Source organism: Enoplosus armatus, chromosome 6, assembly GCF_043641665.1.
Source record: "Enoplosus armatus isolate fEnoArm2 chromosome 6, fEnoArm2.hap1, whole genome shotgun sequence".
Taxonomy (NCBI): Eukaryota; Metazoa; Chordata; class Actinopteri; order Centrarchiformes; family Enoplosidae; genus Enoplosus; species Enoplosus armatus.
The window spans coordinates 22,141,775-22,156,764 of NC_092185.1; the positions used below are offsets into that span (position 1 = coordinate 22,141,775).

At 42.2% G+C, this 14,990-nt stretch overlaps 1 protein-coding gene across 7 annotated transcripts in view; it reads right to left on the reverse strand.

The window, feature by feature from the left end:
• The window catches only part of gnao1a (guanine nucleotide binding protein (G protein), alpha activating activity polypeptide O, a), an 87,666-nt gene that overhangs the window by 16,324 nt on the left and 56,352 nt on the right, over window positions 1-14,990 (reverse strand). For 3 of the 7 annotated variants that reach the window (XM_070907985.1, XM_070907983.1, XM_070907982.1), the window contains exons 4-6: window positions 11,124-11,284; window positions 2,702-2,830; window positions 279-408 (exon numbers count right to left, since the gene is read on the reverse strand). In XM_070907985.1, coding sequence (XP_070764086.1) covers window positions 279-408; window positions 2,702-2,830; window positions 11,124-11,284 — 420 coding nt within the window. The remainder of the gene's footprint in view (window positions 1-278; window positions 409-2,701; window positions 2,831-11,123; window positions 11,285-14,990) is intronic. The other 4 variants (XM_070907984.1, XM_070907989.1, XM_070907987.1 and 1 more) reach the window with 3 other exon arrangements.

The window sequence follows — 14,990 nt, forward strand, 5'->3', positions numbered from 1 at the left end:
CAGCTTATACATCGTGTCTACATATAGAACAAGCGTGTACTCGATCTTTACTAGCTGCTATAGCCTGTGTCAGGATGTATTAGGGGACTATTACCCGTGTTGTCCCACATCCTGAATGTATAAAATAACATCATTGATGCTTTTTGATATAGTCTCCTTTAAAGGTGTATTCCAATATTTATAAATGGGTCATAAGGCCACAAAGTGATAGAGAGAAAGAACCAGAGAGAAAGAGACAAAGTGAAAGAGAATATATACATGTGAGCATCTGTCCCTACCGTGGTCTCGTCCTCATGAAGCACCTGGTCGTATCCGCTGAGCGCCACACAGAAAATGATGGCTGTGACATCCTCAAAACAGTGGATCCACTTCTTCCTCTCCGACCTCTGACCTCCCACATCAAACAGCCTGATGGACAGAGAGAGACGTCCCTGGTCAGCTAAGTCACATTTGAGACTATAAAACATTTAACCTCAGACTGCGAACTATTTGCACATATTCGCGCTACACAGCCTTTGGTGTGCGTCGCCAGGGGATTATCTATAGCTGTCTAAACCAAAGTGGAAAGAAACAAATGACTTCTGAAGCCTCGCAGCTTCTTTAGCATTCTCATTTGTGATCAGTTTGGAGGTTTATTCATAAGCTGGGCTTCTTTCAGTTTTTCTTGCCCAGCTGTGGCACATGACTCAGATGTGACACTTCCTGGCCCTCTTCCCGGTCCATAAAGTGGCTCTCTTTCTTGCAATGATCTCATAGTGTCTACTTTAGGTTTTATTAGCCGACTTGTTTCTACACCCAAGTGTGTGCTCCAAAAGTCTACTTTCCACACTTTCATTTTCTTTTTCTGTGTTTGAAATGCTCAGTCAGTCTCTGTAAAGTATGTAAGAAAAGCATGGGGTCTCAAAAATTCTGGCAGTTTTCATCTTATTGTAGATTTTACAGTCCTTTGGATGTAATGCTGAAGTGCAGTATCACTGCGTATGAGCTCAGTAATACCTTGAATGTAAGACAGAGTAACTATTGCTATATAATATACTGGCCATTTGAGATTTTGTCCTTTAGCTGTCTAAACCATGGGATTTTGGGCTCACCGAGATGACAAATGACAATCGTGAGAGAAACACAGTGAAATCTTTGGTCATCGAGTCTCAGTTCGCACTGTGAGACATGTTCACCGACGGCCAATTAGGAGCACTTATTAGGAACAAATACGCCATACAATTTGATCGCTGCTATGACCGACGTCCACAAGCCAAGCAATCAGAATACACTGGCCAGACGTGGCGTTTTGTAAGCACCATATTTGAATAAAGTTTAACAAACCAGGCAAAACAAAAAATAAGTTTGTGGGAGAAGGAGAAAACCTTGCGAGGCTGCATCTTCAAAACATAAGCTGGATGATGCAATCTGGCTCTGCTCTCATGTAATTTTTTCTATTGACAAAGTAGCGCTATGGTTTTTCACTCATTTTCACTCACATTGATATCGTACAGTCTGAAACAGATTTATTAGACCCATCTTGAACAGTGGGACATGCAAAGAACAGTCTGAAGGTGCCTTTACACTGATCTGGCATTGTCCTTTTTCTGGGGCACATTTCGGATATTGATTCTCCTGTCACTTTAAGGTTTGTGATGTTCGGACAGGAGGTACTGGTCTGTGAGTGCTGGCCTCCTACAGATCTTTTACACTCCATAGAGAGGGAACACCACAAGTCACTGTCTTGCCACATAAAACCACTACCTGGGACCTTCTGAAGAATAAGGTAGAGCTGAAACTGTCAAGCAACTAAACAAGTACACTAGTTTATCAAGAAAGAAATTGTTCATAAACTGTATATCTGAGACTAGATGAACCTTTTCCATCTACAGTAATTCACCACGTGTCTTCATACGCTTGGAATGACCACTTCCTCATGTACAAGCTGTATTTTTGTGGTTTTTAGAATACACTACCACCACCAGAGAGGAGGGAATAATAAGTGGCACGAACCCCGTCCTACGTGTGACGGGTATAATGGTGGGTAGGTTGATGGGTTACACCCAGTACAGGAACACTGCAGACTCCCACACACTGCCTGACTGCCAGTAATAGCAATTGAGCTGACAATATTTAGGCTTAACAACAAAACACACCCAGCACACTGCCTTCTCAACAGTAGAAAGCATCATTTAGCATGCACAATAAATGTGTGTGTGTGTGTAAGTTTGAGACAGGAAGTGCAACAAACATCAGTTGAAGAGTGATGGTGCATCCATCCAGAAAAATAATTGGTGTATTAACTTTGCCGCTCTGTGTGCCTGCTAATACGTTTACGTGTGTGTGTGTGTGTGTGTGTGTGTGTGTGTGTGTTTGTATGCACATGCACACAAGAGGGGCAGAAATATGGTAATTACATTAGAGGTCAGAAAAAGACTCCTCCCCTCTTTTCTGCCTCTTTTTTTCTTTTCCTCCTGCCATCCCAACATCCTCCCTCCTCTGTCACAATTCCCACAGCTCTTGTCTCTAATTGAATCAGATTTCATTAAAAAGCAGACAATCAGAAATATAGACACTTGTTTAAAGCATTTCTTCGTATTAATTACGGACTGAGTTCCTGCTGCATGCATGGACAGAGGAGCAGACAGAGAGGTACAGACGGTAAAGGCAAAAGAGGACACATCTGAAGTCACAAAGCTCACTGTCATGACTTAATACTGACCTGAAGTGGAGGTTTTTGAAGGTAAAGTGTGTCTCGACGATGCCCGTGGTCTTCACTCGGGTCCTCAGGATGTCCTGCTCTGTGGGCTGGTAGTCTGCCGCACCAATCCGATCTAGGCTGTCTAGGTAGCTGCACACAGACACAAAACACAAAAAAAACACAACGGTAAACCAGCAGCAATCTACTTCTAGCTATATTAACTACTGTACTGTGTCAAGGCAAAGGAGCACATCATTAACTAACAAGTGTGTGGGGGTTACAGGTTTTACACTGACTGTACGCGCGTCTGCGTTGCGTTTGCCAAATTCATCGGTTAGTCCTCATCCTCTTGTAAAGTGAAAACATCCCTTTTGAGAATAAGAACAAGTATGTATGCTAAGCAGTTAAACAGGGTTATGTTAGAACAAAATAACAATCTGATCTTAGCTGTTACATTTTCCTTCGCGTACTTACAATACTAGGACTAACAAGCTCTACACTGCTATACAAGAACAAGCTGTTTCTTTATTTCCACGTCCTCAACAAGGAACATGCAGCTTAAGGCTCAGTCTTTTAGCACAATATCATGTCTGTAGCCAACAACTGGCTTTAGAAGATTCTTGTTTTAAAATGAGTCAGCTGGAGACAGCATTTGACATTAGCAAGCTAGGTATAGCTGAAAAAACCGTCAGCTGACTCAAAAAAAGTTTTAAAAAAAATCAACAGTCACCGTCTGAAATGAGTGCTTTTGTCAACCCACTGTGTCACAAATGACTAAGAATTTCAAATAGTAAATCTGCCACTGTTATTGTCGTAAACTGCGGAAAGCTTGACAGGCGTAGCAACAGCAACTAAGGGCGGGCAGGGCCTAGTGTATGTATGGTCACATGTGATGCTGGTACCATCCTTTCTGTGATGGTTATAATTGTGTCTCTCTTCATTGGAAGTCTGCCACAAACCCACTAATAGCTCTGTTTCGTCTCATGTAGCTCAGGGTAGAGTTTGCTGGAGGAGGTAGTAAGATCACTTAAAATGGATGCATCTGTTTTGCTGTAATCCATTTAGCATTACATTGTAATGATGTATGTTATGGTGGCCCAGGTTGGTGAACCCCCCCACCACCACCACCGGATCAGTGTCATTAATAATGAAAGTAAATGTGCTGCTCTACTGACTGCATTTTCTATCCTCTGACTGCTCCCTCTGTGGGAGGTCAGGGGAAGCTACAGATCAATACTGCCTGAACAGATAAGGAATCTGTGTCGTCCTTTCACAGTGCTTATAAATCAAATTACTTTTATTTACTGGAAAACAGAACATTTTGTGGTAACTTCGAGCTGTCCAAGGAGCAAGCACGTTTGCAATGATGCTAATACTCACGGTTTCCCATCAAAAGATTGCCTTTATCTCTGATTCCTGCACATTAAATGAATGAAGGCCCTAATTGGACGATTAAATGCACGTGGAAACTAAGTTACCACGTTGTTAAGCCACTTGGTAAGAAGTGCGATAGGGAAGTGGGTTGGCGAGATGACTCTGTTCAGTTATGTAATGGAATATCCCTGGAAGCTGACCTTTATTTTTTAATGTAGAAGTATAAATCAAACAATCCTGAGTAGTACAGTTCAGAGATTCATCTCACAGCCAGGCAGCTCTCTCCGGCGGAGGGATGATCACTCTAGCTACAGAATTAATCCACCCCACCATCAAGCAAAGAATAGGAGAGACAGTGAAGAGGAAGCTGTGACTTGATTACGCATTCACTTTGACACCATGGCCGCTGAGAATCTTTTATTCTGATTGGCTGGCAGGTGTCCGTTATGTTCTGACTTACAGTTGACAGCATCACTTCGAAAAACCAAGTGCAGAGCGAGATCGCAGCCACACAGCAACCATTCAGACATGGCTGGTATTCTAAGAGAGTCCGGCAGAAAGACAGAAGAGCAGGAGATGAGCAGAACATATACCCACATCCATTTAGTGGAATGGATATTAAGTTTTTGTTTATTGGTGAGAGAGTGCTAATTCAGAGCTTTGAAATGGATGCTGAGTTTCTTCCAAGAGAATGAGAGAAAAAGATAAAGGCTAGAGAGGGAGGACGTATCGGGCTCATGGTAACAAGAGGTGGTTGGCACAGACACACACTGCACACTCACACAGCTTCAGTGATAACAACTATTGATTACACAGAAAGGAATATGGGTTAGAGCTTGCAGTGTGGAGAGGAAGTAGATAGGGAGAGCTGAAAGGGAGGAGATGAAGAGACTGTGAGAGGAAGAAAGCAGTTGATATTTTTCTGGGCCACAATGAGGCAAAGTGATCTGCTGGAGCTCAATTATTTTCTTTAAATGGGAAATAAAAAGAAACATGCACCAGATCTGTCTACTACTCTAAAGACTGCACCAGCTGACTCAGTAAACTGTATTACTAGAAAATCAATTTGGTGATAAAATGCGTTTTTCAATTTTGAAAAATAAAAGGGCTCTGATTAGATTTTAAGATAGTCAAACGCTATAAAAAAAACCCCACCTTCATCACAAAAGCCTCCCGAAGCAAATATTTTCAACAGTATGGTGATGGAAATGTGTATAGAATTGAAAGAACAGCTATTCAGAGATCTGTGTGTTAAAGCCAAAAGAATATTCCTTTAGCACATTGATTGATTGATTGATTGATTGATTGATTGATTGATTGATTGACATAAACCTAACCCCAGCCTGAAAGCTCTGAGAAGAACTCCAGGCCCTCCCCGTCATCACAGCCTCCATCCTCCTGCAGCAGTTGTCCTGCATCAATAAGATACAGTATGTCGGGATTTGGATGCACTGAAACACAGTGTAAGCGATTATGGAGAGATGGAGGTAACAGAATGAGGGTTAAACCAGCTGAGACTCAGTAACTAGGCTGTATTGGCCCCACTTATTGCCAGATGATGTGCGATGCACATTTTTGTTGTCTGCCAAGTTAGAGAAATATTTTTTAGCCAATTTAGCTTTTATGTTTCAGCGTGGCTGGAAAACTCTTGAGAAAATAGAATCAGAATCAGAAATACTTTATTGATCCCAGGGGGGAAATTACACAACTACTTGACAGCTGCAGTGTGGCTGCATGTGTGGGGTCATTGTCAACTACACAGCAATTTTAGACCAGTGTCCAAGGTTTAAAGGCCATTGAGGTACTGGTCCGTACACAACAGAATGTGAGTTTTAAAAAGAGAGACAGGCTAGAAAAGAAGAATACAATGCATGTTCAGTTCCCTCTCAAGCTGTATGCTAGATGTCACTGAATCTTGTCTTCAGGTTTGACCACTAAAGTATCTCTTCACTAATGTCTCGTCTTGTCAGACTCCACTAGCTGTGAAGTAATGATAAACACCTGCAAAAACCTAGTGAGCTGCACTCATTATTAATATTTGACTGTTGAATACGAAAGGTCGTTATTGCTGTGACTTTCATTTGTTTTACCGCTGCGGGAGGTTGAACCCTCCTCCTGTCCGCTGCTTCCACCCTGCAGTCACTTCTCAGAAAAATACTTTTGACATGAACTTACATTAACACGAATGCTAACATTGTTCCATGTATAAAGCTTCTGCCCCCTGAGGGCATTACACACACAGCAATGTAAATGACATTAAATCATGCCTGGGCAGGCTAATGGCTATTGTATGCTCGTGTAGCCTGGTTTTTAGATGACACACAGTATGTAGACCACCGCTGCATTAGTCCTTTTCCTCAACCTGGCATTACTCTCTCATGGTGCACTAAGTCGATTAACACCAGACCCCAGTGTATTCTTCTCTCATTTCCCTGGTGATGTACAGTATTATAGATTATCACTGAAAGAGTGTTAGGCACAAAAGAGAGACAACCAGAGACAATGTTGTCTGTGAGGTGATAACGCCAACGATGAGTGCAGTCGAGTGTCTGCGTGTTTCCAGCAGAGAAAACTTCTCCCGACAAGCTGCGATATTCAGCATCACTCCCTCAACACACTCATTAACACACACACACGCACACACACACACACACACACACACACACACACACACACACTCCCTCCTTCACAGACTCTTGTGTTTTCAATAGCCTGCAGTATCTCTACATGTAATATGTAAAAAGAGTCACAGCATTAACCAGTAATTAACAACAACTAATAAAACAGTGGCTTGGTGCTAAAGAGGACTGACAGTCTTTACGTATGTTTGGGGGGAGAAAGTGGAGAATGTCCAAGAAGAGACAGGAACATGTAAAGGCCATAGTCATGTTGATCACTTGCTGTATTAACTCAAGCGCAATGACCCAACATTAGCCGTTTTAATTAAACCCATCAAACAAGGGCCACAAATTATAATATGGTAGCTTGGAAAGCTATCATTAGGTACATGTAGGTGATATTTCAAAATATACAGTAAGCGACAACACACTGTATCTGCAAGTGTATACAAAATAATAAACGTATTTCAATTATACCAGTGAGGAATATACATTATAACATGTCTACGTGGCATTTAAGTTTTTTACAGTATCGGCCCTGTCGCAACTTGCTTTTAGGTGGTTCGATGTCTCCCCGACTGTGATGTTCCGACACATTTCAGTGCAGAAGCTGCAGCTGCATGATACAACCAAGCCACAACATAAAAGGGCTCTGAATCGATAGAGGAAAAAGCCCTGTCATTATTTAGCCCAGAGAAGAAGATAAACCAGGAAATTTCACACTGGCAGTGTACACACGGCTCGTCTTAAATCAACACTGACCAGATCGCGGCATCTTTATTTTGTATTTCTGCCTTTCATGGAGAGAAGCGTGCTGACCTTTAAACATGATGTTAACTCGCTTGTCAACAGACGATGAAATGAACAACTTTCTAAAGCCAGACAACAGACAAATACCAGGACCCACCGGCACCAGGATGTACTATGTTTATCTATTCAAATCGATATGGCTGAAGACGCTTTACATTATTACCCGGTGAGAAGTTCAATGATGTTAAATAATCAAATGCAATGCAAGACGCAGAATCAATATCTGTAGTAAAGAATGGAGAACGAGGTCATTCTGTCTGACATTTAACTTCAATTAGTTCTAACCAAGTATACTCACATTAGTGGGCACTATGCACTTGATCTACTTAACACAGCAGTCTTTTAGTGTAATAAACCACAGCACCAAAGCCATGCTCTGGTCCAGTGTCCATTCACCTACTTCATCTGGCATCTTCATGTCGTCGCATATGTGTACATATCGAGGATGTGACTGTGTTTTTTTAATGGCGGCCCAGTGGGTACATGCATACCACTGTGTCACAAAGGCACGGGATGTAAATCATAAACAGAGTGTATGTGTATTGTGGTAAATAGGTCAGTACATGCAGGGCATTCAGAGAGATAGAGAGAGAGGGATAGAGAGAGGGAGAGTGAGACAGAGAGGGAGAGGTAGCTTCAGGCAGTCCTTGCTCCTCTCAGAATAGAGCTTTCTGCTTTCTATGTAATACAGACACACATTACATGCATGTGTGATTACACACACACACACACACACACACTCCGTACTGGTACTATAACCTTCTTCACTAAAACACTTTCAACCTTTAACTGAACTGTAACACCTGACAACCGAAAAGCCTTTTCAAAGCAAAAACTGACAAAATGTCTTCACTCTGGAGAAATATCATCGACTTTCTTCTGCTGTTGGGGATTTTCAAGAAAGAGGCACACTCAAATACACCCACACACACACACACGCAGTCAAAGTGAGTGCGGTCTGATCATGTGACATCTGTCCTATCAGTTCATTGGTCGGTTGGCATGTTCTGCTCCACAGGCCACAACATAATAGGAAGTGTGCATCAATCTTTAATGTGACATTTAACACACACACACACACACACACCCACCCACACACACGCTTACACACAGAGCCGATGTTGTTTGAGTTAATTGGCCACATGTAAATGTTGATAGGAATATATTTGCACTCCTTCCGAGATGTCTGCCATGACGTGAAATAACAAAACTCTCTCTCTCCGCCTCTTTTCTTGACTAACTCACCTTTTTCAGTCTCATTTGTCTGGCGTTCTGTAGCATTCAATCATCGTGATGTGTTTTCTTTTGTCTAAGTCTCTGTTTGAATTCCCCACCTTTAACTTTCCTTCTCTTATCTCTCTATATCTTCCCTGCCCTTTCTCTTTCTTACTTTCCTCATGTTCTCCGCTCTCTTCAGTCTTCTGCTATTTATCCCAGTTTATGTTGCCTCTATGTCTGCATTAGCTTTGCTTCTGGACACTTCCCATCCATTCCCACTCTCATCCCTCTGAAGTAAGAAACAATACATAACGAGGCATCCTCTCACAAAAACTATGTGCAAGGTTTCTCTGTAGGGTCAATTATTTTGTCTTATCGTGCTTAGAAAATGGTCACTTATCAAGGAAAAATAGAGAAAATAGTGTCCCTTTGTTTTGTGGCCTGTTAAACTCTTGGTTGGGGTTTGTTGCACCAGATGTAACGTAACACACAACAAACAATACAACAGCCAGATAACTGAACCCAGTAAAGTAAAAATCCAAAGGCAGGCAGGCTTTTGTATGACTTTTCCTGGATGAATATTATGGATACGATGCGACAACTCACTGACATAAACACAAGCAGTAGCATTTCCAGATGAGCATACTCCAGGCTTTTTTCCCACGAAACACCCTGTTGCCTGCTGCCATACGACTTAAATTTGTTTGATTGATTTGTTTGGTACAGCTAAGAATGAGATTTAATATGAATTCACGTCATTAAAGAATAAAATTTGTATCACAAAAGAAAAACACATTCATTACCTACTACATACTAACCTGTCATACTGCATACGTACTGCACACAGCAGCATGGATGTATGACCCCATCTGTCACTCTGTCTTAATTTCTTAATTTTCATGTCGCTGTGTAATTTCACTGGATGTATGGTGCACATTTAAATAAGAGCTACACGCACAAACATGGCACTTGAGGGAAATGACTCCCCCTGCCCCCCCAACTCTCCCTTGCTGTGTTCCTCCAGCTGTCTCTCTCTCTCTCCACCCACACACAGGCACTCAGCATAAATCAGGCCCGGTACTTGTAATGGTGATTGACTGTGTGTCGTAATAGCTATGTATGTGTGTGTGTATGATCGCATTTAGAAAGATTATAAATAAATAGTGGTGTGTGTTTGAGGGCATTTTTTTTTTCATGGTGGGTGGGTGGATTAAGAGGGGGGCTAATGAGTGATGTATTGATCCGGACTTAGAATATCAGGACTCAGGTGGAATACGAATACGAACACACACACACACACACACACACACACACACACACTTATTACTGTGCTGAGTCAGTGATATGGTACTTCTGGGGGTGCAACACAAACACCACCAAATTCAAAACACACCCACCTTGTTTTGTCCCATCGCTCACTCGAAACACACACACACACATATACACATGCCCACAACCAAATATGCCCAAACTCAGTTTATCCATTTCCAAAGCTGATGGTGCCAATTAGATGTAAATTATGAGAGGATAACAGCAGGCGGACAAAATCAATGCAACATTACTGTCAGACATTTGTGGTTGTTAAATGATTTTTAACGACCATCAGTGGGAGATCACAGTTCCCTCTCATGTCTCATTTGTCACTGTAGACTTCATTCATACTCACACACACTAGGGCTGGGCGATATCACCTGAGATGAATAATTCATTGTCACATTTACTCTGTAACGATTAATGACATGATATCTTATTACACACACACCTACGCATGGGGAGGCACCCCTGAGGGGGGGGGGTGTCGCCTATTAATTCGCCTAGAGATTCATATTTGACATATTCACTAATTCAAAGCACTTTTAGGTATTTGTTTGCTAAATCAGGTAAATCCAACTAAAACAGGCTCGAATATGTTCATGGCTTCTAGTATCCCAAATTCATCTGCAGTGACATTATTCTAACGAACTCTTTTGTAACACGTGCGTGTGAAACAACCTGCTACAGCCTCCAGAATGTGGTACTTCCTGCTCCAGGCTCGACTCTGCTTGGTTCTCGAGGAGCTGTAGCACTTATTTTGTGACAAACAGCAGCTCGTAACGCACCTTTACTGTTATAATCGCGGTTTACAGCTCACCTGACTCCACTCCGATGCCCAGCACACCTGCCTGTCCTGAGCGCAGACACACCATCTTCATTTTGCTCTGTATTATGTTGCCTGAAATGTGCACGCATGCACGACTGACATGACATCTTTTTAAGTCAGCATTTGAGATTTCCTATTGTGATTTCAAAGGGTAAGAGGAGTGAATTCATCAGAAATTAGGTCGGTTAGATAGTCAAATCAGTGATAGCTTTTCGATTTATTGCCCAGCCCCTTCACACACACACACACACACACACACACAAAAATGACCAGATGTACGTACTACTGCGCTGAATCATTGAGCTGGTACTCTCGGGCGCGGCTGAAACACTCCTGGATGCCTGAGTCGGACCACAAGCGCATCATGGCGGAGAGCAGCTCGGCGGAGTAAGGCTCTGTGTCCTCCATACGACTGACCACATCACACACCATCTTAGCATCCGCCTGGAGGAAACACAAGAGGGGGGTGGGGGTTAGTATTCTTGAGGAGCTGGAGGAGCAGCAGGCTCTTCTGAATGAGAGTAAAGCTGCTGTAATCACATCTCCGCAAAAAAATGGAGTACAGCTAGTATAATTATTGTAACCATTGCAGAGAGACAGTCAGTCTGTACAATGCATGTTAAAGAGATTATTTGTTCAAGTACACTACAGTATGATAAATACTGCATGTTACTTGACAGTGCATGTCAAACATAAGAAATGTCGAACTATCACATTTAGCAGAAGAGCAAGAAACAAATGACCCGGAGGAAGGAGGGTTAACATGAAGGGTTGAAAACGATGGAAGGAGACGTTAGAGGTAAGGGGGGGGGGGGGGGGGTGAGAGCATTTTCAGCTCCCTCTGGTCCATTTATTCTCTAGGTGAGAAGCCTTCACAAAAGCATCATTTAAAACCCATGTGTCATTACAAATCCTGAGCCAGTGTGCAGAAACACACCAGAGAGCCGCTGCAGTTTATGGAGAGTTCAAATTCCATTTTAATGTCATCAAATTGCAATGTGGGCAAACCTTCAAGAAGATGCTCTAAAAATTATGCCAGCTGGACAAAGGTGAAGCTTTTTATTTTTCTTAGCTGCAGAAAACCAAAGAGGAGGTTGGTGTCGTGCAGCCTTGATCTGGTTCTGGTTCCTTCCTGAGCAGAGACTGTTGGTCTGCACTGAGATAAAGCAGCTGCGGATAACTGACATAACTGTAGAGGAGTCACCGTCTTAAAACGCTCCTTTGCTCTTTGCTGTTATTGATTTCTCTTCCCAGCACTTACCTCCTACATGGCCATAGCTGCTCACAGTAATAAGGCCAGGACACTGAGGCCCTGACCTTTGTACTCCTAACATTTGGTGGCTTCATATGCTGATAAAGTAGAAATGTGCACACTTAAACAGTACTAAACTGCAAACATGTAAAATAACATACATACATAACATGTAAAATAACATACAGCTCTTCTATACCTGTAGCAATGGCCTTAGTTACAGATATAAATTCTTCATATTTGATTGGAAACAGATTAAGCTCTAAGCAGACGTCTAAGAAACCACAAATATACAGCTTTCTTTGATATATGATCTTATTGTTGATGGTAAAATTACCGTTTTTTCACATAATCCACTAATGTGGTGAAAATGATGAACATAACACAAATAAAGCATGCTGATAAAACTGTAATAGCTTTATTGGCAGTTTAGAAAAAAACTCTAATTGCATGCCATTAAAAACGTTTTAACCACCTATTCTCTTAAATATATTACGTGGTAAAATTCAATATTAATTCGGGAATTATACCAATTAACCATTTGATCTTAAGTGTGCAATGTAAATTAATCAAATCTACATCCAAACATCCGTCTGTGTAACAACGGCATCACATCAAACTCACAGAGGCCCTATAATCCTATGGGCGGCATGGTTAGCACTGTCGCACAGGAGGTGAAGCTGGTTAGAGCGGGTTGGGGGTTCGATCCCCGGCTGCCCCCGTCATGTCGAAGTGTCCTTGAGCAAGACACTGAACCCTAAGTTGCTCCCGATGGAGACCAGCACCTTGCATGGCAGCTCGGTCGCCATTGGTGTGTGAATGTGTGAGTGAATGGGTGAATGAGACTTAGCTGTAAAGCGCTTTGGGAACCGTGAAGGTTGAAAAGCGCTATATAAGTGAGATCATTTATCATTTATTTATTTATTTAATCCCTGAGTCAGCGAGCTTGAAATATGACCCCATATGTTATGCAGAAGAATCAAACATACAAATACTGGACCACTGGACCTAAATATACTTCACTAGGATAAAGCTTGAACCCACAGGTCCTTCTACAAATGTGATATTTGTATTACTGTGGCCTCAGAAATCTTTGAGTCAGCAAGATGAAATATAAAACAGCGTTTAACTGCAACGCAAATTTAAAAAATGCAACACTACACCTGTCTACTCCATCACTGGAACAATACATCATCACCTCTTTTAAGAAAAAATTTAATATATTCTTTCTAACCAATGATAGAGTATAGCGTCAGGGTGAGTGTTGCTATTCCCTAACTGTAATTTTATCCAGACATTATAATTTGATTGCACAGCACTCAGGCTGAAATTACAATAACTGAAGGCATGGTCTGTTTGAGTTTCTACTGAAACTCACAGCATGGCACGCAATCAGGAGGAGATAAAAACAGATAACAGGAGTTTGGAGATTTTACAGAGAACGCATATGCTCCTCCAGTGGCAACCTGATTGAAACTCACCCAGTCTGACACACTCACACCTGGGGTGTAGCCTCGACACATTTCATTTACTGGAGGACTTCACCAAGGTGCTAGGCTAACCCCACGTTCACTTAGAAAGTTCAACAAGCAAAAGCCTTCTCCAGCGGACAGGGCGGGATTTCACAATGATGCTTACTGATGAAATGTTATTTTACAGGATGTTACAACATAACAACTCGAAGCTTAAAGGAGGCTTGATTCATTTGTCCAAATGTAACAGAGGCAGGCTTTGATATGATCATTAAAGAATGGGGAGAGGCATCTCCGTCTCTTTCTTTTTCTTATTATGGATCTATTCTCCTTGATTTTCCATATTTTTAAGTCACGGATTCCCTGCACGTACAGTAACTCTCCATTTCTGTAGTCAGTGGAAATCTTTAACTCAATGTTCTGGCTGAAGCTGTCCTCTAGACTTGCATGGCTAAAAAGCAAGTGAACTGCAGCGACCACACAGTAATATTATGGTCTTTCTGTGTCCCCTATGAATCTTTTCGTCCCCATTTACGATACATAAGGTCCAGTAGTAGTCTCGACTAATAACGCTTATTTTTTCACGAGTTCTTTGTGAAGATGAACCTACTTATAAAGGTGCACTAATGTGCTGCGTGACTTGCTGTCAGTCACCGGACTTTGATTTCCCCATGCGGGTCCACATGGCGCTGATGATGCCACCACCGAGTTAACTGTCAGTCTGTGTAACTGTAAGCTTACGCCCATCAGCTGGTTTGTAAAGTCAGTGTGAACACAAACTGTAACACAAACTTTTTCCTTGGGCCGGACCAAGTGAACCAAACTACAGCTGTGAAAGCGACTTCGGCCCTCTACTTGTATTGTTTGTGCACACAGTTGCTGAGCACTGTAAATAACAGCAGATCATCACGATGTGAACTGAGTCATTGCTGTATGAGATGTCAACCAGACTTGTCATTTCCTCTATCATTACTGTCACTTCTTTATTGTGGGCAGTTTGCTCCTTCCTGTCTATCACTCTCTGCTCAGCATACCAACACTCCACCTATCTGACCTCATCCAGCCACCCAGTCTTTCTCTCAGCCATTAGCCATCCCTCCATCATCATCATCATCTCTGTGGTAGTCTCTTTCTATCTGGCCTCGACCCGCGCTCAGCTCTCTGCAGTGTGTTTTTTTTTTTGTCCTTCATCTCTCCCTCCATCTGTGCTCATGGCGATGTTTGTTTTGTTCTTCCCTTGGCGTCATGTTTCTGTTTTCTCCCCCTCTCCTCTTCCTTTCCTCGTGTTTTCCCCCTGTATTTCCATCTCTTTAATTCTTCACACCAGCCTCCCCTCTCTCCTTCTAGCCCATCTCACTGTCCTTTGGTCAGTCTCCTGTCCTCCTCCCCTCTCTCCATCTCTATTTTTGTTTTCCCCTCCCTCTCA